At 36.4% G+C, this 24,020-nt stretch overlaps 2 protein-coding genes across 2 annotated transcripts; one reads left to right on the top strand and one right to left on the bottom strand.

Moving 5' to 3' along the window:
* On the bottom strand, positions 1-13,713 carry wdr27 (WD repeat domain 27). The gene is given in 22 exon segments (XM_052573040.1): positions 1-121; positions 728-861; positions 1,995-2,116; positions 2,905-2,994; positions 3,586-3,609; positions 3,612-3,694; positions 3,802-3,873; positions 4,927-5,011; positions 7,435-7,508; positions 7,783-7,916; positions 8,229-8,296; positions 8,951-9,037; positions 10,020-10,124; positions 10,262-10,388; positions 10,471-10,555; positions 10,656-10,693; positions 12,186-12,299; positions 12,716-12,763; positions 12,765-12,841; positions 13,004-13,146; positions 13,573-13,620; positions 13,622-13,713. Coding segments are annotated over 22 exon segments (1,971 nt in total).
* Positions 13,714-14,877: 1,164 nt separating this feature from the next.
* On the top strand, positions 14,878-23,820 carry memo1 (mediator of cell motility 1). Its single transcript, XM_052573129.1, has 9 exons — positions 14,878-15,221; positions 17,726-17,807; positions 17,903-17,971; positions 18,071-18,183; positions 18,530-18,641; positions 20,071-20,213; positions 20,972-21,048; positions 21,628-21,732; positions 22,031-23,820. Exons 1-9 carry the CDS (start codon positions 15,161-15,163, stop codon positions 22,160-22,162), a joined length of 894 nt encoding a protein of 297 aa, XP_052429089.1. The 5' UTR covers positions 14,878-15,160; the 3' UTR covers positions 22,163-23,820.
* Positions 23,821-24,020: the final 200 nt, after the last annotated feature.

The following is a 24,020-nucleotide window of genomic DNA, read 5'->3' on the forward strand; positions in this document are numbered from 1 at the left end:
CTAAGTCAGGTATTTAAGGAAACAGGAGTAGAAGTCATTGATGGCTGACACTGAAATGATGTCCGTTCCTGATTTCACGCTGAAATTACTGGTCAATTTAGACTTACTTCTTTGCTTATCCCTGTGATTAAATGAAGAAGAAAATAAAACAATAAAATTATTTCAGTGTTATTTTCTATAGATTATAATAAAGCATTGCAGTTGAAGCTGTGTGGACATGAACCTACTTTACATAATGGACCATTTTACAGAAATATGGCAAAAAGGAAAATTAAGTCTATCTGTTTGTAGAGATTTTCTACCACCTTACATAATGCTGGAAACACATAATTATTCTATAGATTGTGTTCCATCATAAACAAAATATTATGTGCAATATCTGGCTGATGTCTACTGTGTATCTCTTCAAGGAATTCCCCAACACTTGTATATAGATATACAATATAAACTGCTTACCCCTCTAGCACAGACATATTTAACCATGACAAAAATATATATAGATATTCTATACAGCTTCCTGTCTTAGAATATGAAGTATGTGGCTGTTAAATTAAACCGGTCTGACTATAGCTTAAATTAGGATTTTTGAGATGAGGCACCCTAAAATCTGATAGCCCGGCATACTCCCAAATTTTACAAGCCCTCGAAACTGAACCTTTCTTTTGGCAGAAGGTCACCAACACCCTGTGTTCTTGTTACTTGCTCATTGTCTATTAACTGCTTGTACCTCTTGATGTCATCTCTCGTGGTGTCCAGATGGTAAAGGTACAGCATTAGATCTGATCCTGACGCCAGCAGTAAAAACTTGTCCAGATAATAAAACTGTGCACTTCTGATGGGCTTTGCAAACTGTTCATCTCCCTGGAGAACCATGAAGTTAAACAAACAGTGCATTAACAGACAGCCAGTAACACATATCAACATTGCAGTTTATTAATAGCCTTTAAATAAGTGCAAAGTGCATTCATGTCACAGCACATAAAATTCAGCACCATATCAGCTTAAAATATCACAATCTCAGTCATTCTCTCTTTTTACCAAAGATGGAGTGTGAAGAGATAAATGAGGATAGAGGAATGTTGTTTTTCTGTCTGGATAATATGAGGCTAATGAAAGTCAGTGAGAGGCAGTTTGGTGAGTGGAATATGATTGCTACTGGATATTTAATGTACTTCTTGTATGTGTGTTTATGTAGCCTCTAGCATCATGATTTTTAATGCATTTTTGCCTCCCAAAATTTGTGCAATTACAGTGTGTTCCATTAGCATCTTTACCACATTAAAATAAACTGTTTGCTTTTATTATGCTACTTTTGAATTATTATTCTTATTAGTAACTATTATTTATTATTTTTACTGTTTATGCTACCAGCCAAACATTTGACTGTGTTTACATGCATACTTTTGAGTACTTTCTATTCAAAATGTCTAAAATGTTTTTATACTCCGCTTTCAACATTAAGTAGCTCTGTTTATTATTGCAGACTCAGGATTTTCTCTTTAATATAAATGACACAAACACAGATGCATTGGGTCATATTTGGCTCCAGATACACACACAGATGCACAAGTCTAGGAGGCTGAGGGTGGGAAGACACCAGAGAGAGAGACTCTGAGCCAGAATGTGACTGAAGAAAACTGATTTGAATGAACTTCAGTTGTGTTGGGGGTTCTGGGAAAGAGGGAAATTAGGGTTTAGAGAGGTCTGCAAGTGTTTAGAGCACTGATGTGCTGACCAGGGGCCTGCACAGATGCCATTGACGTTCCAGCAGAGGAACACTGCCAAGAGAAACACTTCCCACAGGCGTACGCATTCAAATGCAAATTAATTTTTTGAATCTTAAAACTTTTTCTTCACATACTTCGCTTATTGGTTCACTCTGAGCTGGACTTGACGATAATTGTAGGTACTGCATAAGCTCAGAACTAATAGCACTTTTTAAATTGCTCATGTCAATGCAAGGACTGTATTTGTTTTAATTGTTGATACGTTACCATGGTCAGAACAGGTTCAGAAGCATTTGCGGTCCAGATGAAAAGGGTGGGCTCCTTAGAGGTACTCAAAATCCACCGCTTACTGTGACTCCAGAATAAAGTATTCACAGCCTTACTGTGCCCTACAAAAAGAAAACAACAAAGCCATACCAATGTCAAGGACCCCAAAATTCATCATCACCTTGCAAGGGACACCCATACCATAAATACAAAGGTATAGACAACTATATGTGATTATAAAATATTAAATAAGTTGAATAGATGTTTTAAACCAAGGGTGTCAAACTCGGTTCCTGGAGGGCCAAAGCCCTGCACAGTTCAGATATAACCCTAATAAAACACATCTGACCTAATCTAATCATTTAGGCTTATTTGAAAACTACATGTATGTGTGTTGGAGCAGGGTTGGAACTAAACTGAGTTTGACACCTCTTTATATTAGACTATCATTTGCCTGTTGCGATTATGTGATAGGTAGGTGGTCAGATACTTTCTTAATTGCTGTTTATTTTGTTATTGAGAGGAAAATGTGCAGCATGTATTAATATAATCATCTTAATGCCGCTCTCAGCAGTGTGGGTGGCATTGTGATTTTCACTAACAAGATATTGCTGCAAAGGCATTTCAAACGTCTTTTTACCCCTAAGAATGAAAAAGAACATCACTGTGAGTATATCAGGACATTAGTCCAATGAAAAGAGCATCTATTTCAGGGACAGGAAGGGCCTCCAAAAGTCAGAATTCCCCAACTGTCAGTTTCAGTTGTCAGTATCAAGTGCTGTCAGAATGGCATGCAAAAATCAAATACTGAATCAATTCCTTGATGCCACTCATTGAGGAAATGAAAATAAGAGACATGCAAAGGAATGTTACAAAAATAAACACTACAGATTTGAAGCTATCCCACTACCTGTGTAGACAGCTGGGGTGCTGGTGAGTGAAGAGTTGTACAACAAAACAGAACCATCTCCAGGGCCTCACGCAATCTGCTTTCCATCTCCTAGACACAAAAATAGAAAGTTAACAATCAAAAGCGAAGGAATAATTAGTTAAAAAACGATGCTCCTCAGGCACAAGTCTAAAATAACTACTAAAGCACACATAAAAACAGCTGTACAAGACTTTATTGTGTTTAACTCCAGGAGTCTACTCGGGTTTGCTGCTGGTGCTACAGTATGGAGTCTTTATGTGAGACCACAGAAGAACCAAAAATGGGCAAATCGACAGGCAAATGATCGTTAGCCATGGCTATTAAGTGCTGTTGATTGTGCATAAAGCTGGAAAAGAAACTGTTTGCTATGCAAAGTTAAGCCAATGAAATTACAGCAGGATACTACAGTGCTACAAGGGTGAACTTTGTGCAGAAATTTGACAATTTATAACCAAAGAAATAAATATTTAAACAAATATTTTTATTCAATTCATGACACTTTTAATGTTTTACTATTTATTACTGTTGTAAAATATATTTTAGAAATTATTATAAATAAGTCATGCAGTGTGACATAATTTCTGATTGAGCATTTTCTGGTTGTGCAGTACAAAGACATTTCACAAGTTTAAAGCCTAGTGTGATCATACTGTTCCTCACCTGAGTACTGTGGAGAGCTGACAGGGTTGGAGTTGTGGAAACTGTCAAATGGGCATAAGGCATATATGGCGCTTCAAAATGTGAAGGATTTTTACTTATGAGGCACTTCCTGTTGAAAAACAGTGCATTATTTTTTTTTTTAGCAAAAGCTACAATAGTCTTATTCAGTACTACTGCATTCTTGAGACTCTTCACTGAAACTGACAGAATACTTACGTATTTGTGATAGTTGTTGTGGAAGAGTTGCTTTTCTTCTTAACATTGGTCTTTAGTCTAAACAGGGTCCAACTATAAAAGAGATATATTTTATAGCTTATAGACCAATTCCTGAAAAATCCAAGAGAACATAGTTTTTCATAGACAGGATACTTGACTTGGTCACAAGCAGATGCAGCAACAACATTTGTGATGTGCTTCAAAGATTTACATTTACTCATTAAGCAGATGCTTTTAATCATTAATTTATTCAAGTTTATTTGTATAGTGCTTTTTACAACACAAATCATTACAAAGCAACTTTACATAAAATTATGTTTCTACAATATTTAGTAGTAGTTTGTAAGTGGTGATTTTTTAAAAAAAAATGAATATTTGAAGAAAATTGTGTTTGTTGATTCAGGATTAGCATCATCTGGGGTCCTCTGAGGGGGTCAGCATCATTTCTTCTCAGGTGATCCAGACTGGAGCTTGTGTATATGTATGAAAATGTATGAAATAAATCAATCCAGAGTGTCCAAGGTGCAAAGTGACTTACAAATGAAGACAATGAAAGCAATCAAAATCAACAGAAGAGCAATGGTATAATGATGAGTGAGATTCTACTAAGACAAACATCATGAAGGTCCCCTTGTACATTCAGTACATAATACTGAAATAAAAAATATGGCAAAAATGGCAATAAAACCTTTCAGTAAAGTGAGTCTAAGCAGGCCTGTACACTCAGTGTTTAAATGAATATTAATGCTTGATACCTCAGATTAAACTCTAAGGTTACAGCATAAAAGATTTTAGGTGAGAGTAAAAAAAGAGTCATTTACTTTAATTCATGTTTAAAAAGGCTACCAGCACACAGCCTGAGTAATTGTTTCTATAGAATAAGCTTCTTCGCCTATTAATTTATTTAATTTGACATATGCAGCCTTCTATACATGTCTAACAGTTTCAGTATGCACACTGAAGGGATATATTTCATACATTTTCAGAATGACTGAATGCTCACAACTACTGTTGCACATTTAACTTACTAATTTCAATTTCCAAAGCCTGAAACCATGTGAACCATATAAAAGTAAACCTGAATCCATTAAGTTTGTTAGACTGCTGTGTGGTCTACTGACTTACTGAGGAGCTGTATTGTATCCTGATGACTTCACTTGTGTGTGAAAAACCAAAGGCTGATCCTTTACACTCTTCTGACAGCTCACACCTACAAGTCAAAAAGAGAACAGGTTAGTCATGTAATTAAGCTTTGCCTGATTACACTCTGAACATTACTCATCTATCATAATTATATATCACTAACACTATAATTTGAAATAAACTTGATATAATAATATCAGTGACATTACTACACACTTAAGTCATTTAGCTGATAATGTATCAAGGTTATATCAAATTATAGTGGTAGAGGCATACTATTATATTTTCTCCACCATTTTTATGACTCTTATATCACTCTAGAGTCTCTTTCTGCTCACGTGATGAAATAATTTCAACTTAAACCATATTTCACGCCCATATATTTATTTATTTGGTAAAGCTTGATACTGTACAATCAGCTTGTCATTATTTTAAAATATACCCTTTCAGTTTATTTTTTTATATTTAGCTGCTGACTGTACATTATACCTTTTTAAGAGTTACTGACACAAAATGTATACAAATAAAAACTTATTCAAAAGTCATTCGAAAGTCATATTCCAGTAAAAAGATGTTATATGATACAGCCCGAAGAACTGATCTTTTTCAGAGTTTTCTTCACTTTAGTGAGCTCATTTTTTCCAGCTCCATTAAAACTAATGCACGTTTCCAAAAATGGTTCCCCTGCCAAGCACAGGCTAAATGTATATTCTGAAAAGTGGCTAATAATTGCAATTACTTCCTAAAGCAGAGGTTTCCAATCCCACCCTGGAGGGCCAATGTCCTGCTGAGTTTTGTTCCAATCTTTCCCAACACACTTGCCCGATGGTTTCTTTCTAGTAATCCTGAAAATGCTGATTAGCTTAATCAGCTGTTTAATAAGGACTGGAGCTAAACTCGGCAAGATAGTGGCCCTCCAAGAGCAGGACTGGACACATCACATCTGTAAAATCAGTCAAATTTATTATTATGCCATTAATTTTTGAGATTTGAACTCAGTTCCTGTCTTTTGCTGGCTTTGCTGTTTTCTTGGGAAACACTTCCAAACAACTTCAACGACTTAAAAATAAACTGGTAGCAAGTCTCGGCCAAGAACCCTTTATCCTTTAACTTTGAATAAATTCCACCATATATTGAGAACAATCATTATTGTAATTACTTTAATAATACAAAAAAAAAAATTAGTGCGGGTAGTACAAATACAAATGGGGAAAAAAAACGTCTATGCGCTCTGGACAACATAAAGTTCCTGTCATGAGATCAATCAATATGAAATCACGTATTCTTCATAGATCATACTTATTACTGTGGTATCCAAAATTATTTCAGTTTACATTGGCAAAAAGTACTGAAACAGCGTATTGAAGAAAGATAGCAGAGTCTGTTCTTTGTCAACACACCACATCCTGACATAACCCATTATTCAAGAATATGGCACACTGTTCTGAGATCAGCCTGTTATCAGACCTTCAATCACAGACCCTAAACTGCTGGATCCCGACTATAAGTGCGTGTCAAAGCCCGGCAGTATGAAGAAAATGAGTTGTCCTAGTTATGGTATTGACTTAGGCCCCAGAAAAAGCTATGGAATAAATTTAAACCTCTGAGGATGTGTAACTCAAGTAAGGAAGAGAACTAATGCCTAGTTGGAGATGGAAGAAGAGTAAGGGAGAGAGAGGGAGAGAGAAAGAAATAATGATGATGGATTGCTTTTACATCCATGAGACATATAAGACAAAAAAAATCATTATGCAGTTAAAACACTCAAAAAGGGGGAAATTTGTCTGCAAGCATAGAAGAGGTCTAAAAAGTAGTTTGAAATTTCTTCTATTGGTTTAACATAATTTTGACCAAAGGAAAGAGAATGGAGGTACTACAGTAGGTCAGTATGTGGGATACAACATTTGACCACTTTGCTGAATTGCTTGCAAAGTATATGTGAGCATAAGAGACTTCTTTCAAAAACATAAACACAATCTTACTGACCCCAATTTTTTAATGGTAGTCTAGTTTAAATTATAAATGGATATATTTCTTTGTCTTTGGAAAGATATGCAAGGATGAATCATGCAAATTAAGACCAAGATCATGTGTTGAGAAAATAAATAGGGTACATTTTGATTTAGCACTGAGTTTTTGTGACGTGGTCTGTGCCTGGTCTCTTCATTCTGTGGTTCTGAAAAGCCTTTATCTTTGTGACCTCAGACACCAGATGGCATCAGGCTGTTATATAAAGAGTGACAGTTTAATTTCCATGTATTGTACAAGTTTTTCTAACTAAAAAGAATCCGGCTGTGCCTAATGACAACTTTCTATTGAAAAGCTATAATCTGGCAATGCCAGAAAGATTAACATTTTGGACAGTAAGGAGTCAGCATCATAAATATTACCATGGGGGGTGTCAATGACATTGAAATGCTAGTCAATCCAAAGGTGTTTTTTTTTCTTTGGCAACGAAAAGAGTGCGTGTGTGGTTTTGTAAACTCCAACCGATTTTTCTCTGAGGTTTTGGGCCATGTTTTGCCAGCTCAGCATTCAGAGGGGACATAGTCATCGGAGGAGTACTGAAAATAGAGGGAAAAAACAACATAAATAGACTTCTATTACTGGAAATAATAAAATAAAGCATTTTCCATTGTGGTAGTTGACTAGGGATAAGGTTAACAGTCTATAACAGACAATACGTCTACTGTAGATAATTCTGTCTTAAACCAAAATCAAGCACTGAGTAAATTATTCTTGGATGGGGCTCAAAATTAAACCCTGGGAATTCTAAATCCAAGCACCACCTGGCCAGGGTCAGGAACCTCATAGAGATTGAAAGATGAGTGTTGCTACCTGGGCACAGCTGAAAGTTACTCATCCAGAGAGACGCCCATCGCCAACCTAAAGCAGAGCCCACCCAGCCTGGCACTTTTAACCTCTAAAAGGGCTACTGAAGTCCCAAATAGAAAAGTCACCAAAAAACACATCTATGCAGAAAGAGAGAATTTGGGTAGTCATTGTGTTCTACGGTCTCACACAGATCACTTTCCTCACAGAATGCAAACCAAAGCCAAACCTTGTAAAAGCTTTACATCTTAAATAATCCTGGCTTTGTGAAACCATAAACTGCTAATTGCAGGACTGTAAAAATACCAAAGGTGGTATACATGTGAACTCTAGAGCGGCTTTAGGTTAACAATATGGATCTTTAAAAAATGGTAAAAAAAAAATGTAATACTGTAAATATATAAAAATACATATTAAACAGATGCACAAATATGAAATGTTACTGCTAGCACAGTACTTAAATTGGCACCAAGTTAATCAGAGATGGCCCATGACCCTGCCATTGAAATGCTTAGGTCACCTGTCAAGAAAATAAACTGCCACTTCATTATTTAAAATATTTACATACTATGGTAATTATGTTTCATGGCTCAAAAAAAAAAAAAAAAATCTGTTTTGGAACTTGATTTTGGTATGGAATAGATTAGTGGTAAACCAGGAAGAATTAGTACATTTGAAAACTAAACAGTCATTCTTCTTCAGAAAAACAGAAAATGGCACCATGCTGGCACTGTATGGATGACGTATTTTCCCAAGCTTCAAGTATTTTTAGGAAGCCATTTGTTATAATTGAAATCATGATGTTTATGCATATTTCTGAGGTGAATTTTGTTTTAAGGTTGCAAGATTTAACCAATGTTATCATTAAGTGTACAAGGACATGCACTGACTTTCTATCACTCTCTAATGTATCATAATCCTGGAATCCTTCCAAGCTAGAAGACTCAATCCTTATCTGGTTATCACACAGAATACTCACACTTTAGAGTTTAGTTGAACACTTTAGTTGAATGCTATTTTTAAAAAATATCATTTTTTTAAATATATGCTACTATTGTTTTTACAATAAACATACCGAGGTAAAATATACTGTATCAAATATTTTCTTGAACAATTGCTTAATTTGAAACTAAAGTATGTTTATTTTTCAGAGTTAAGTGAATACTTATGATGCCTCTGAGTGGAAGATTCATGAGAAGCTTTGAAGTATCCAGGTCAAGCCGTTATAGTCCATCAGAACTTCAGATCCACACACAACTTTCTCAATGGAAAAGGCACAAAGAAGAGACTATTTACAAAAAGACACAACAAAGAACTAAGCCCTGGTTAATGTAACAGTATACAACAGAAAAAGAAAAGAAAAGAAAAAAGATCTATATTGTTTAGACCCACTGTAGAAATTCACGCCCATATTGCCACAAAGTCTCTATAAAGAACATCTATGAAAGCATGTTATATTAAACTACAGTGGCAGAAATTAAGAGATTGATAAAATAAGAGATCTGATAAGAGATTGCACAAGCTTCCTCTAAAAGAGAACTACACTAAAGCTTTGAAAAACTTGATTTAAGTCCAGTGTCTTACTGCAGTGCAAATCTTAAAGTGGACAGGTCAAGGTTCATCACTCCTGTCCAATAAACTAGTTATTGGGGTAATTTGTTGTTTTATATGAATCACTATGAATCTGTGCATAACAATGCAAAGAATTCATGCATAGTTATTTAACTAAACATGAGTGTGTAAAAGAAGAAATTTAATTTATATATATTTTAAAGTTTTTAGTATTTCAGATTTTTGTGACTTTGCCTCTTCCTTGGCCTCCCTTACTTTCTGGGTCTGCAGGCATTTCTCCACCAGTGTTTACAGATAGTGATTTACAAATATCAGAATATAATTGACATTATGCAAAAGTTTTCAGGTTCAGTTCACAAAGCCATCTTGTCATTAAGCTGTAACTGCTGTTTGGACAGCATTAAATCATAAAAGAGGCTTCCTAATTGGACGTATTCTGCAAATTATAAATTATAAAAATTATTTTTTACGCCTGTGAAAAAGACAGGTGTACCATGCTTTATATCTCTACCACAACTTTACAATACTATGACTACTACAGTAATTAATGTTATCATACATACTGTGTGCTTGTGAATACATTTTGTCTGACCTACATAATTTCTTACCCCAAATATTCAACAATTGCCCAAACGGATAAAGGTGAACAACAATAACAGACCAAAAACAGCACTTCTGCTGCAGGCTAGTATGTCTGGACTGCAGTTTCTGTGCCCAAATTCTCAGAACAGGCTTTGCTGTCTCCACTGTTCCTCTCACATCATTACGAGTCGCTCCTGGAAAAGCAGACCGATGAAGCTCAAGTGAGATCCTTTTCACTTGAAGCAGATGTATCGTTTTCCGCAGTGAGGTAGGCACATGAAAAACACTAGTTATACACAGTCTGAATTGTGGCTTGTGGGTTTTTTCTAACCATCTGGTCTATTTTGAGGTGAGCTGTTTTTTCTGAGATTTCTCCCATGCTTCTGTTCAAGCTTTGAAAGGTCCAGTTTTGTCACCAAGCGGCATTTGTGGTCCACAGGGAGAGTGTAGCACCAAAGCTTGAATCACAAAGATATTCCAACATAAACAAAGTGGTATATGGATCACACACGAGAGCTTTAAAGAGTGTGTGATATTGACCTGTCCGTCACCAGACCCTGTGATGAACTGACTGTTTTGCTCCATGAAGAACAGACTAAGCAGTGGATACACTGTGAAACAAAAACTTTAGCATCTTCACTACATATTATCTACATTTACAAGCTATTTGTGAAGAACCTCAGTTTCTGTTGTATAAATATTGGTGTTAATAAGTATAACCCGACCATTCAAAGAGAATATCTCCCTTCTTCACATCCCAAATCTAATTTAAAAAAAATGAAAAAGAAAGAAAAAGAAGTAATATATATGCATAGATCTATGTATATATATATATATATATATATATATATATATGGAATACCTGTATAAATTTCACAATATACAGTACAGACCAAAAGTGTGGACACACCTTCTCATTCAAAGATTTTTCGTTATTTTCATGACTATGAAAATTGTAAATTCACACTGAAGGCATCAAAACTATGAATTAACACATGTGGAATTATATACATGACAAAAAAGTGTGAAACAACTGAAAATATGTCATATTCTAGATTCTTCAAAGTAGCCACCTTTTGCTTTGATTACTGCTTTGCACACTCTTGACATTCTCTTGATGAGCTTCAAGAGGTAGTCACCTGAAATGGTCTTCTAACAGTCTTGAAGGAGTTCCCTGAGAGATGCTTAGCACTTGTTGGCCCTTTTGCCTTCTGTCTGCGGTCCAGCTCACCCCTAAACCATCTGGATTGGGTTCAGGTCCGGTGACTGTGGAGGCCAGGTCATCTGGCGCAGCACCCCATCACTCTCCTTCTTGGTCAAATAGCCCTTGATGCCTTCAGTGTGACTCGACAATTTTCATAGTCATGAAAATAAAGAAAACTCTTTGAATGAGAAGGTGTGTCCAAACTTTTGGTCTGTACTGTATATAGAGAGAGAGAGTGAGAGAGACAGTAAAAATACATACATACATACATACAAACATTATATATATATAATGTACACATATTACATACATACACATATTTCATTTGGAAACCAAGGTCCTAGAGTCTGGAGGAAGGGTGGAGAAGCTCATAGCCCAAGTTGCTTGAAGTCCAGTGTTAAGTTTCCACAGTCTGTGATGATTTGGGGTGCAATGTCATCTACTGGTGTTGGTCCATTATGTTTTTTGAAAACCAAAGTCACTGCACCCGTTTACCAAGACATTTTGGAGTACTTCATGCTTCCTTCTGCTGACCAGCTTTTTGAAGGTGCTGTTGGCGTGCCTGTCTGGCCAGTAAACTCATCAGACCTGAACCCCAGAGAGAATCTATGGGGTGTTGCCAAGAGGAAAATGAGAAACAAGAGACAAAAAAATGCAGATGAGCTGAAGGCCACTGTCAAAGAAACCTGGGCTTCCATTCCACCTCAGCAGTGCCACAAACTGATCACCTCCATGCCACGCTGAACTGAGGCCGTAATTAAAGCATGTACAGTAAATGAACATACTTTCTAGAAGGCCAACAATTCACTAAAAAGTTTTTTTTTTTTGTCTTATGAAGTATTCTAATTTGTTGAGATAGTGAATTGGTGAGTTTTTGTTAAATGTGAGCCAAAATCTTCCAAATTAAAAGAACCAAAGACAAAAACTACTTAAACTGCACTGAATTTATTTAATACACGAGTTTCAAAATTTGAGTTGAATTACTGAAATAAATTAACTTTTCCACGGCATTCTAATGTATTGAGATGCACCTGTATATTAAAATCTGTACCTTAAATGTTCTGTCTTCTGATGTTGAGATGAGAAGATTAACATTCCATGGACAGAACTCTGATGCAGTCACAGGAGCAAGAGGAGCTTCTATAGGAATCACAAATACAGTGGCCTCAAGTTTTGGGTCTTCATTTAAAAATGTTTATTGTTTTATAATTTGATTTAAATGTGTTTTATTACATAATGCTAACATGTTATTAAGTTTAAGTATGGTTTAAGCAGATACATGCTGCTTGAATGATTTATGATATACCATTTATTTCTGATTTACATGACAACAAGGGGCTTATTCAGATTTTTTAATACACTAATTTACTGCTGGTTTCATATGAATATTTCAATGTTATCTCTCATCTTTATGGGCTGGTTAATCACAGTCTGGGTAACGGAATGTTCTACATGCAGACTTTGTTCTGCATTTCATCTGGAGATGTGTCAAAGAAGGCATTTGTTTCCTTTTTACCGTTTCAGCATACTGCTTTTGTTTTCCTTTCACTGAATCAAAATCGTGTGTATCTTATTTCATACCTCTGCATTCAATAGAGACACTCTGGAGTCGGAGCATGTGGCCATTTTTTGCACTCAGTGGACACAGCGACAGATGCACCAGCCGGCCGAGCAATGTGCCAACAACTCTACCTGAGGATATTCCACCTGGAACAGAGATGTCATGTTCGGGAGATGAGACAAAAAAGTGATTGACAGAGAATATATTTCACAGAAGATTATTCTTAGGTGTCACAGTTTTATATGCTCTGCAGACTAGCAGAATTTTTCCGTCTGATTCTGAATCAAGGTCTTTGCATGCATTATTACCGTCTTTGATCTGTGTGTAGCAGCGATCACCGTCCCAGACGATAACATTACCTTCAGAAGCACTACAGTAGAGGAGACAATCTCTAACCGTCCCAAAAGCCATGGCAGACACATCACCATGGTGACCACTGAGCTCCAAGGGAAACATTAAAATAAGATTTAAATGTTAACTTTAATTTTTTAATGCTGTGCAACAATGTAGTCCTATTAAATGTTACAAATGATGGCACACATTTTTCTGTTACAGTATATTAAATGGCTATATTAACTCTTTTTATTCCCAGAAATGTAAAAAATCCTTTAATATGGTATTGATGGTACTTGCCTTTATGCATAATTCATAATAAAAAAGATGTCATAAAACAATATTTCAAATACACTATCTTTACATAGTTTCTACATTAATTTGGAAATTAAATGTGAAAATATATTTATGATCACAAATTGTAAAGTTAGGTGAAATTAATTCCAGCAAAATATGTGAACAATTGGTTATTTTTTTCAGTCAGCTGAGAATAATTATATATATTGGTTTAACGAAAATAAATATAGGTAAACAAGAACCTCCAGGTTGTTGTTTTTCATAAATTCTTATATTCTTGTCCTGCCATGGGTACAGGACAGCAGGACAGCTGCAGGTGGGACACTGGCTTGTTGCAAGTTAAAGAGAACCTCTCAGTAAAATAAGGCACCGAGGTCACAGCAGCCATGGAGATCTCAGTAGTCCCCAGTAACAACACAATGAGAAAGTCCTAAATGTTTAGCAGGGCAAAATAACATCTAACTGGCCCAGTTTACACATTCCATGAATACAGTGAACAAAGGTGTCATGCAACTTTTTTTTTAAGCATCAGTGGATAAGATATCCACTATATTATAAAACCGGATACATATCTACTGTTTTTAATTTATTGGACTTAACGTTACATGTTAACAAACTGGTCCCAAACTAGTTAGCCTCTCTAAGAGTCAGCTTAAATGAAGACTTCTGAAGGTTACGCACCTGATTTAACTGAGCATCTGTTGAAAACTAGCCCTACGTTGTTTTAGTGTTTTTTTTGGAAAGTGTCAATGACACTGCAAATTATTGCGTTCATCACCTGAATGTAAAATGTATTGCTCTTTAAGTATTGCAAATGTAACCCATATATAATTATACTGCAGGGTTCATTTACTATTGTAGTTAGTAAATAAAATATGTAAATAGTTTTTGTAAACCTAGTATACAAACCTAATACAGTACCTAGTTAAAAAAAGGGCAAGTAATTCATTTTCTATGCAACGGTGCCCTCTGGTGGTAAACTGCATTCAGTCCGTCATTGAAATACAATTGTTACAATATTTATACACTGCATATGACAAGTAATAAATAATAAATAATGGAAGCAGTAAAATGTCGTCGACGATGTACAAGGTTATAATTTGTTCTTGTATAGAATATAGATTTTATGTTATTGTAAATATGTTTTAATCCAAGCTCATTACAAAAATCCTTAAAAAAGGTATAGGTTTAGATACTGAATCCTTCTACAATAGATACAATAATAGATACAATCCTTCTATTGTTTTTCACTTAAAAAAACCCTGAATTTGAATTTCTTCAACACTAAAAGTGTCTTTAATTCTATATTAATGTTACAAACGCTACATGTTTTCACCAACAAACGATCTGCGAGTTCATGCCCACATCTGCCTTCCGCCAATGACTCTCAGCCAAACACACTGAGCTATCCAATCATAAAAGCGTAATCTACATATGCATCTATTTGGAAACGCCCCTTATCTTAACCGACCAACCAGTCTTTCGCTCCAGTCCGTCAATCATCTCTCCCCACCCAGTTTTCTGACAGAACGGAAGCCGAGATGGGTCAAACCAGCCCATCCGGATAACAGAGACAAACTTGGCAGCGAGCGGATGAACTGGTCGGATCTTTGTTCTTCACAGCCAGACTATCAACCTCTTTAAATTTTTGCGTATCGTCACTTATATGTCTCACATTTATATCAGTACTATATAGAATACTCCTTCCCTTGGCACGTTGCTTCAGCACAGGCATATACTTTTTGAGCTAGCATATTTTCCCAGTGTTTTTAGTTCACTCTTCCCCCCCACCGACGAGGTTTTATTGGACCAAGATAGGCGGCGCGGGCACCAAGATGTCGAACCGGATGGTGTGCAGAGAAGCGAGCCACGCCGGCAGCTGGTACACGGCCTCAGGTAGAGCCAGAGACCCGAGAGCGGCCCGGGCCTGAGGTCCGGTGTGCTGCTTACCCAAGTGTGTGTGCCTGGTGGTGGCTCAAAATATAGTGAGCTGCCTATCTGGACAGCATTTTGGGACGTTCAGCACGCTCAAAAATGCTGCCTAGGTAGGCAGCTCACTTTGTTTTTAGACAGAGCCTGTGCGATCAGCTGGGAATCATCAAATAGATGTGCCTAAAATGGTTTAAAAACCACAGGGCGAGTTTCTTCACATTTGTAAAAATTTTTCCCCTGAATATATGGTCTTTTAGAAACTAATTAACTCTATTTAAAATGTGAACTAAATCATATTAGCTCTATTTATTTAGAGAATCTCTTTAAAGGGATTTAATTCTGCTCAACAATTAATCTAAATCTACAAGAAAGAAGTGGGCCTCGGTCATGAAATGTCATTTAATTTGTCTTTGTATTTAGAAGATCATTTAATGGATTACTTTAAATGTTAAAAACGTTTTTGTATATATTGTTTTTCTGTTTTTCATTGAGCAGTCAGAAAAGATTTGCATTTCAATTCAAGGGCCATTATTTAAATCGACCGCACTGAGTTGTCTCTCTCATGTTCGCCTGTTATGGTTTATTTCTGTGTTTCTATTGTAAATGTGTAGTTTCAGTGTGTGTGTAACAGCAGCTGAGAACAAAACAGGCCATCAGTTAGCTGGTTAGCTTATAGCCGGTGTGTGTGTGTGAATCTTTCCTACACGCAAACTACACAAACTGAAACCACAGATTAATATGCCATCCACGCTAACTTTACCCAGACCTACTTTACTGGATGAGTAAATCCAGATAGATTAACTTCTGTCGCAATTCAGAAGGCTGGATTTACTCTGCTAACGGCTAAAGCTATTTAATGAAGTTCATATGACAGCTGTACATGACAGCTGTGTTTTCATAGACAACAAAACCATGTTTTTCATTAATATTGATGTCTGGTAATGCTGTGTTTATTGTTATATCGGTCAGCATTTATGTGCAGTTCCATTCCAGTAAATACAGTGAGCACAGTCAGCACATGAAAGTCTTTAGAGGGCCGGTGCTGTTTTTTTCCTCTCATGCAGTAACAAAGGATGCGTGACAAAAGCCCAGTGCTCTACACACACACACACACACACAATAGATCATTACAAGTCTTGTGGCTTTTACATTATAATCTGTGTTTTGTAAGCTGCCACTATCTGTAGAGCTCTCGTTTTGTCCAAAACACACACTTTTTGTGTGTTTGCATATGAAGAAGGCTCGTCTCCAGCAAATAATGTATAATGTAATGTGTTGAAAAAAAGTCAGGTGAGTCCATAGATGTACAAACATGCCTTTATTTTCAGTTAGTTTTCAGATCATGACTAGTTATTATTCATCTTGCAGTGACAACACTAGCCTATTAGTTTGGGAGTGTCAGTTGGACAAATTCTACAATGATTATATATAAAATTCATATATTGACCATGTCTCAGGAAAGCTTTTATCATTTTTTTTAAGACCTGCAGTTTTTTTTATAAATTTATTCATCTGTATTCTCCATGTGCATGAGATTAAGTTATCTCTTACACTACATTATATAAAAACAGCACTACAACCACAATCAACCCAATTTTTCTAAATATTAATGCACGCATCAGGCATAAAAATTCAAATCAGTCAGACACTAAAATAAATGCATTTGCACATGCATCAATATTCATTCCTTACTGTTCTTTGGAATATCATTAGTGATGTAATTGTATGATTCATTACAGTGTAGAGATGTGATTAAAAACTGCTAAAACTTGACCAAATTGGTTGTATTCTTATTATTCCTTTTACAGAATCAGCGGAAGTCCATCTGTTCACTGGTTCTCAACACTGTTATCTTGTCCTGTCAGACTCTGATAAGAAAGTAATTAGAACCGGGACAATGGCACTGTCTGAGGCTGAAATATTGCTGGAATTAACATTCAAGACAGCCATTTCACCTATTGTGTCATTGTTTGTTTGACTGATTTATATTTAGAAGAGAAATTCACAGATAAATTTTTGATTATAATATCTTTTAGCATGTTGCAGTACTGAGGTGTTGCTACAATGAATAAATATACAGTATATTTAATTTTGTCAGCATTAGAGTGATGATATTTTTTTTTATGATAATGATATTGTTTTGCATTCTGCCAATAGAAATTAGGGAGTATAATGGGCTTAATGCAAATTAAATACATATTCATGGTGCTGTATTTATAATAGCCACAATATCTGTCCTGAAAATAAAATGTAAATTATAAATAAAATATTGCAGAAATATATAATGAACATGGTCTTTGTCATGTTTTAGATTATAAAGCGTGACTTGTAATGCCTTGAAATGATACGGTACAAACTAGATTTGGAAGACATTCAAATAAGCTTCCCAACTAAAGGGCCAAAGTTGTAAAATTATGTCTGCATTTTTCATATTTTCTAATGACATTTTCCTCTGTCTCTGTGATTAGGATCCCAGCTTAGCGCACAACTTGAGGGCTGGTTATCTCAAGCACAACCTACAGCCGGTCCAGCTAGAGCCATAATAGCACCGTATGTGGAGAGAAATGGACAAACATCTTTTTTTTTCTTTTTTCCGTCTGTTTCAGCTGTCTTTCTGCATTCTTAAACCTTTAAGTCTTTTGCAGGCATGCTGGCTACACTTACTGCGGCGCGTGTGCTGCCCACGCCTACAAGCAGGTGGACCCCTCCATAACGTAAGTGGCTCTCCTGAGCTTCTTTAAATTCTCTTGAAGTAGCCGTATTGTTGCATGCCTTGGGGAGAGAGGTAACTGCAGCGCTTTCTTATTCATCAGTCGGAGGGTGTTCATTCTTGGCCCCTCTCACCATGTGCCACTGTCTCGCTGTGCCCTCTCCCCCGCCGAGGTCTACAGAACACCACTGTACGACCTCAGGATCGACCAGAAGGGTAAGGAATCTCATTTTTTCCCTTGACAGGATTAAATGCTGATTGAATAACAATGCACAGAAAGATGTCGCGCAGATTGTTTTTTTTTATGTCTGGCTCATTTGCTCTCAAACTGAGCTTGGCAGATGAGATTGCAAAATGTTCACATTGTAAATGTCTATATTTGTTATTATTTCATAGTGTTCTGGCTATAAACATAATGAATGTGCAACAAGGAACCTTGACAGATGATCTTTTATTTGATGGTGTTCATATTAATGAGGTTTTGAGTAATTATAATTATAACTCCTCGATGCAAAACACAAGGGATTTAATTCTCCCTGCCCCATCTCTTTTTCTCTGGCAGTTTATGCTGATTTGTGGAAAACAGGCATGTTTGAGAGGATGAGTCTGCAGACAGACGAAGACGAACACAGCATTGAGATGCACCTGCCTTATACCGCTAAAGCCATGGAGAGGTAACAACCAGATAATGAATATCTTCATCTTGACCGTTAAGGAAACAGGTCACACAGACATGGAACTTATGTAATCATTTACTCAACTTAATGTTGTTATAAACCTTTATGACTCTTTCTTCTGTGGAATACAAAAGACACTACTTCACAAAACATCTCAGTGTTTTTCTCTCTCTCCATACAGTGAAAGTCAAAGGTGGCTCATTGTTGTTTTGCACATTGTTGTCTTCCGTTATGTGCACAAAAACAGTTCTTCAAAATATCAAAATTATTAATAATAATTCATTCAGGTTTGGAACTTCAAGCGCTATCCACTGAATACCTTGGATTCTGGGAAGACTCGATGCTTGAACCATTCAAATAAAATAAAAACCTACCATTCAAAGATTTGGGGTATTTTTTAAATAAGTTAATACTTAGAATGTTATATTTAAATTGATACTGAAAATTCAGCATTGTCAGAACAGAAATGAATTGTGGTACTTAAATATAACACAGTTATTCTTAATTGTAATAATATTTCAAATTATTACTGTTTTTTAAGTACTGTCTAAGCAAATGTAGCCTTGGCGAGCGTTAGAGACTTCTTTCAAAAACATAAAATCTTACAGACCTAACATTTGCAAACTTAAGTTTATATAACTTTTATTTAGGAAATAAAGAGCTAATGCTTCTCTAAAGGAACCAATATCATTGGTGTTGGTTTCAAAGTCTTATCTTTTGCTTTTTAACCTTGTGTCAGTGTTGCACTATAGCAAAAGTATAAAGGATATAGCCTTTTGTGGTTTCCTCTAATTATCTTATGTAGTCTCTCTATAAGACACACACATCCTTGTGTAGGACAGAGTCTGCCCAGGGAAAAAAATATAAAGAAAAGGAAGAAGGATATATCAAGGTTTCACCTCATCTCTATGCAGAGGCCATGAGCAGCGTTATTGACCCATAGTCGCACTCTCAAGCTCATTCATCTCTGCCAGATCCACTAATTATGTTGTCAGGATCTGTTTACCTAGTGTGGCGCCTCTAATTAGTTTGCCGTGATGGATGTTCTGTTGTTTTATTTTTTATGTATGTTTTTTTTATATTAATGCAGGAGGCACCAACCACTTCTGTTTTTCCATTAAAATATTACAATATGTGCATCCTCTTAATTTATTTGATTATACATCTGGGTAACTTTTTTTCTCACAAGCAGACCAATTAGTTGCTGAGCAACGATAATATTTCTAAAGGTTTTCAGCATTTTTTTTTTTTTTACCACATTTTATTCTTACACCTCTGCAATTTGGGAAAATTAAAACCTTTGCAGAGCTATTGATTTGACATGGGCACAGATTTTAATAAATGATATTTATAAACATGCAAATGTCAAATCTCCATCTGGGAATTGACAAATGATTCTGGTTTGTGCTTTGTTTTGCAAAAACAGCCATAAGGATGAGTTCAGCATCGTCCCTGTGCTGGTGGGAGCTCTGAGTGAATCTAAAGAGCAGGAATATGGCAAGCTGCTTAGCAAATACCTGGCTGACCCTTCTAATCTTTTCATCATCTCCTCTGACTTCTGCCACTGGGGTTTGTGTCCACTCACACACTTGAATTTTTCAACTGTCAAAAAAACTGAAAATAGTATCAGTTATAGTCAGTAATCGGTGAAGAATTTCCTGTTTGTTGAAATGAGATGTAGTGCTGACATCCTGTCAACAGTAAATCTACTAGGGTTTGCACCGATGAGTGGTTTAGTTCTGACACTAGTCAACACTTGACTTTCGGTAGTTTTTGAATGCTTGACATCCATTTTTGTTTTTGTTTTTTTTTGTTATTAACTATTTATTCAGTATGCGCCAATTTTCCTATATAAACGTAACAGTGCGTGCATATTAATTCATTTAATACAGAAAATCCTTAACACAAAATATATAATATTGCATAGACCTTAGAGAACAAATTAAAAATGTTTCTCTATCTTTGTAATTTCCAGTAATCCAGTAAAGGCATGCCATCGGTTTAATGTAAATATATAATGATAACGAAAGCAGCATGTATCTGGTAAAGAAGATGCTTTCCCTTGTCATCCAAATCAAATCGGCATCACAGACATTCTCTCCACTCTCACACTCTCCATCAATGTGTTAGACTTGCCAGAAACACAGGCTGCCTGCTGCCTACATAGGCAGCTGACTTCAATGGCAGCATTCTAATTGAAATAAACCTCATAAGAGAGTGTTTTGGAATGCTCTAAATACGTAGGAACCTATACAAATATCTCTGTTGGTTTTTATGTGCCTCTGGTTTATTGATTAAGTTGAACCTTTTTTTTGTCTATTCTGCAGGTCAACGTTTCCGTTACACCTACTACGATGAAAGTCAAGGGGAGATCTACAGATCTATCGAGCACCTTGACAAAATGGTAAACCTGTTTCTATCCCCCGTTTCTTCTTGTAACTCTGTTAATGTCTGACATATGAGGTTTACATGCAAGTAGCCCATTATGGTTTGGGATACACAATGTGCTATAATCCTATTGGTGGTTCTTGAAAAAAAGGTGATGGAATTTTTCTCCAAGCAAAAGGGTAATTGTTATGGTTACTGTACCATGGAAGCCGGCAATTCAAAGAATAAATTTAATACTTTCCACCCAAGACAGTTTGTCTAAAATAGCAGATGTTCTTAGCAACCCAAACCTCATTAAAGGCTTACCAACTGGGCAAAGCACTTTTGCCTCTGTAGGGTAATTATTGGACAAGGATCGCGTTTGATCTGGAGCTCCTTCCATGAAATATTCATTCATCATCGTGTTAACGAAAATCCTTCTTGCTTATGGAAAGTTGAATATTTTATACCAAGATGTTGTGTTGTGCAATTTAACAACACCAGATGTCAAATTGCAAAATTGGAGAGTCATAAATAAAACATTATTAACGGCAGTAATGGCAAAGCTTTGTTGATGTCAGTGAAATGTATGCATGTTAATTTCCTTTTTTTTTAGGGAATGGGAATTATAGAACAGTTGGACCCCATCTCCTTTAGCAATTATTTGAAGAAATATCATAATACTATTTGTGGTCGCCATCCCATCGGCGTTCTTCTAAATGTAAGTACCTTCATGGGAACGACTTCATGTCAATTTCCCCCTGGGCATCATATTTAGCAAACCTCTATAGACTCAATAAAGCAAAAGCAAAATAATGCAAATAATGACTAGTCTGTAAGCATGGTAATTAGTCTAGCACTTAACTGTCGCAGAGCTTTTATTAATGTCGCCCCCCCACCCATAACTAATGTCTTGCCAACTTTCCGCTCTTTCATTATGAAGCTTTTAAGATTACAGTTGTCAGTCTAAAAGCATTTCTTTAGTGTTGACTCTTCATTGATTCTCCTCACTCCATCAGGCTGTGGCGGAACTGAAAAAGAACGGCATAGACATGAACTTCTCTTTCCTAAACTATGCGCAGTCAAGCCAGTGCCGAAACTGGTCGGACAGCTCTGTGAGTTACGCTGCTGGAGCTCTCGTCGTTCATTGAGGTGAACTTTCCCAGGAGCCACGGAGCCTCCTAGAAGACCCCAGCCCCTCCCACCCGTATCCCCATCCTCCTTCGCCTCTTCTATAGGAAGGACATACAAAGCTTGTCGCATCTGGGAATCCTCATACATACCCCGAATCCAGATGTAACGTTAGATACTAACCACCTCTTCCTACAGCTTTCCCCGTACCCCGTTTTCCACATGAGGCAACTTGGATGATGCTATAGCTTGAAGTACAGCCGCAGTTTTTTGGGTGTTGCAAGGTCAGATTTTTGGTTGTTTTTTTGTGTGTGTGTTGGGGTGGGCGGGGCTCTTAATGAGGCAAAATCCACTTTTCACCCTCCAAGGACGTTAGTTGTCCGAAGAGCCCTTGTGTAATTTAAAAGCAAGACACATTTAAATTTCAAATAAAATAAATAAAACCATCGACATCGCACTCTTTTTACAAGTCTGCATATATAATCTACATAACGTCTCACTAATGATAAATTATGAGAAAAAGGAAGTTGACAGACTGCAACATGCTATGTCCATGTACACCCTGAGAATTGTAGTAATAGCTACTGCGCTGGTCCTGTTGTAGTTTTTAAAAGGGCTACACAATACCCACTAACCCTCCACTGTTCTGGATATACCAAAAATAGTTTTTCTATCATCTAATCTTTTATTGTAGTCAAATTAATTTTTTTTTTCTGATTCTTATATTGCGTTCTGTTTATTTTCCCTTTGTAATTACTATTATTTAGCTTTCTAGTTTTACTATGCGTTTGACATATAATCTCAAACTGTGTAAGCATATAGTCGTGTTTGAAGTCTACAGGAAGTGCAGTGCAGTTCAGACTGCCTCAGAATGGCTGTTCTATCCCTTCAATCCCAAAACATTTAAATTGTAAGGGGGGGGGGGGGGTGGTTTAGTTTGGTTATTGCGAAACATTTTTATTTTCTCATACAAGTTAGCAGCATGTTTAACAGTTGACTAGTAGTTTGTGATGCACACCCGTATCGAGGAACCGCCGAAGGTGGATTTTCTGAACGGCATAGGCATTTTGTCTGGCTTTCCTCCTTAACCCATCTACTCCCAAAGAGCACAATGCAGCAAGATGTTTCCTGGGTAACCATCGGAAGGGAAATGGCAAGGCTCCTGGACATCTTCATCAAGGTTTAAATGTCTCAAACCAAATCCTCAAACAGAAATCAGACAAAACATGTCACACCATGCAGATGTGCCTTGGGTCAGTGTTAAACATGTTTTTTATTTGGTCCTGTGCTCTCCATCCTTGTCCACCCTTCATTTACAAAATAAAAAGACTTGATTTAGTCTGTGTGTTGAATCAGTTTTCACCATTTTCAAAGTAGGGGAAGAGATTCATTGGTTTCTCCCAGAACATCACCTGTTCTTATACTTTTAGAATTGTTTATTTTTTTTAATTTTTTTTAGTACTGTTTATTATTATTATTATTATTATTATAACTATTATTGCGTAGAAATTAACAGTTCACACGTTGTCAAACCTATGTCGAAATTAATTGAAGCACTCCTTAACGGAGTCATTTTTGAATCTCAGGTTACACTGAAGCATTACAGAATTCTCGCCAGATATGACAAGGGTCATGGCTGATGTTGCAAAGAAACAATAAAGTGTAATGTCAAACGTTATTGTGCTGTGGTTTCTTGTGGTTATTGTTTGCGATTCCTGTGTTTGTCACGTTTACGAGCAGTTGGTGAGTTATTGGAGTCAGAGTTGGTCAAGATGAATTAAAAATGCCATGTATTAAAACAAGTCATGTGCTTCTCTCCCAAGATGAAGTCTCTCTGACATTTCTTTTCTAATTGAAGGATAGCGGAATCATGGATAT

The sequence above is a fragment of the Carassius gibelio genome, chromosome B13, assembly GCF_023724105.1.
Source record: "Carassius gibelio isolate Cgi1373 ecotype wild population from Czech Republic chromosome B13, carGib1.2-hapl.c, whole genome shotgun sequence".
Classification (NCBI taxonomy): Eukaryota; Metazoa; Chordata; class Actinopteri; order Cypriniformes; family Cyprinidae; genus Carassius; species Carassius gibelio.

Coding starts and splice junctions, on each gene's coding strand:
- memo1 (XM_052573129.1), top strand. CDS start 15,161: ATGTCGAACCGGATGGTGTGCAGAGAAGCGAGCCACGCCGGCAGCTGG. Junction 17,808..17,902: donor GCTAGAGCCATAATAGCACC/GTATGTGGAGAG, acceptor AGTCTTTTGCAG/GCATGCTGGCTACACTTACT. Junction 18,184..18,529: donor CCTCAGGATCGACCAGAAGG/GTAAGGAATCTC, acceptor TTTCTCTGGCAG/TTTATGCTGATTTGTGGAAA.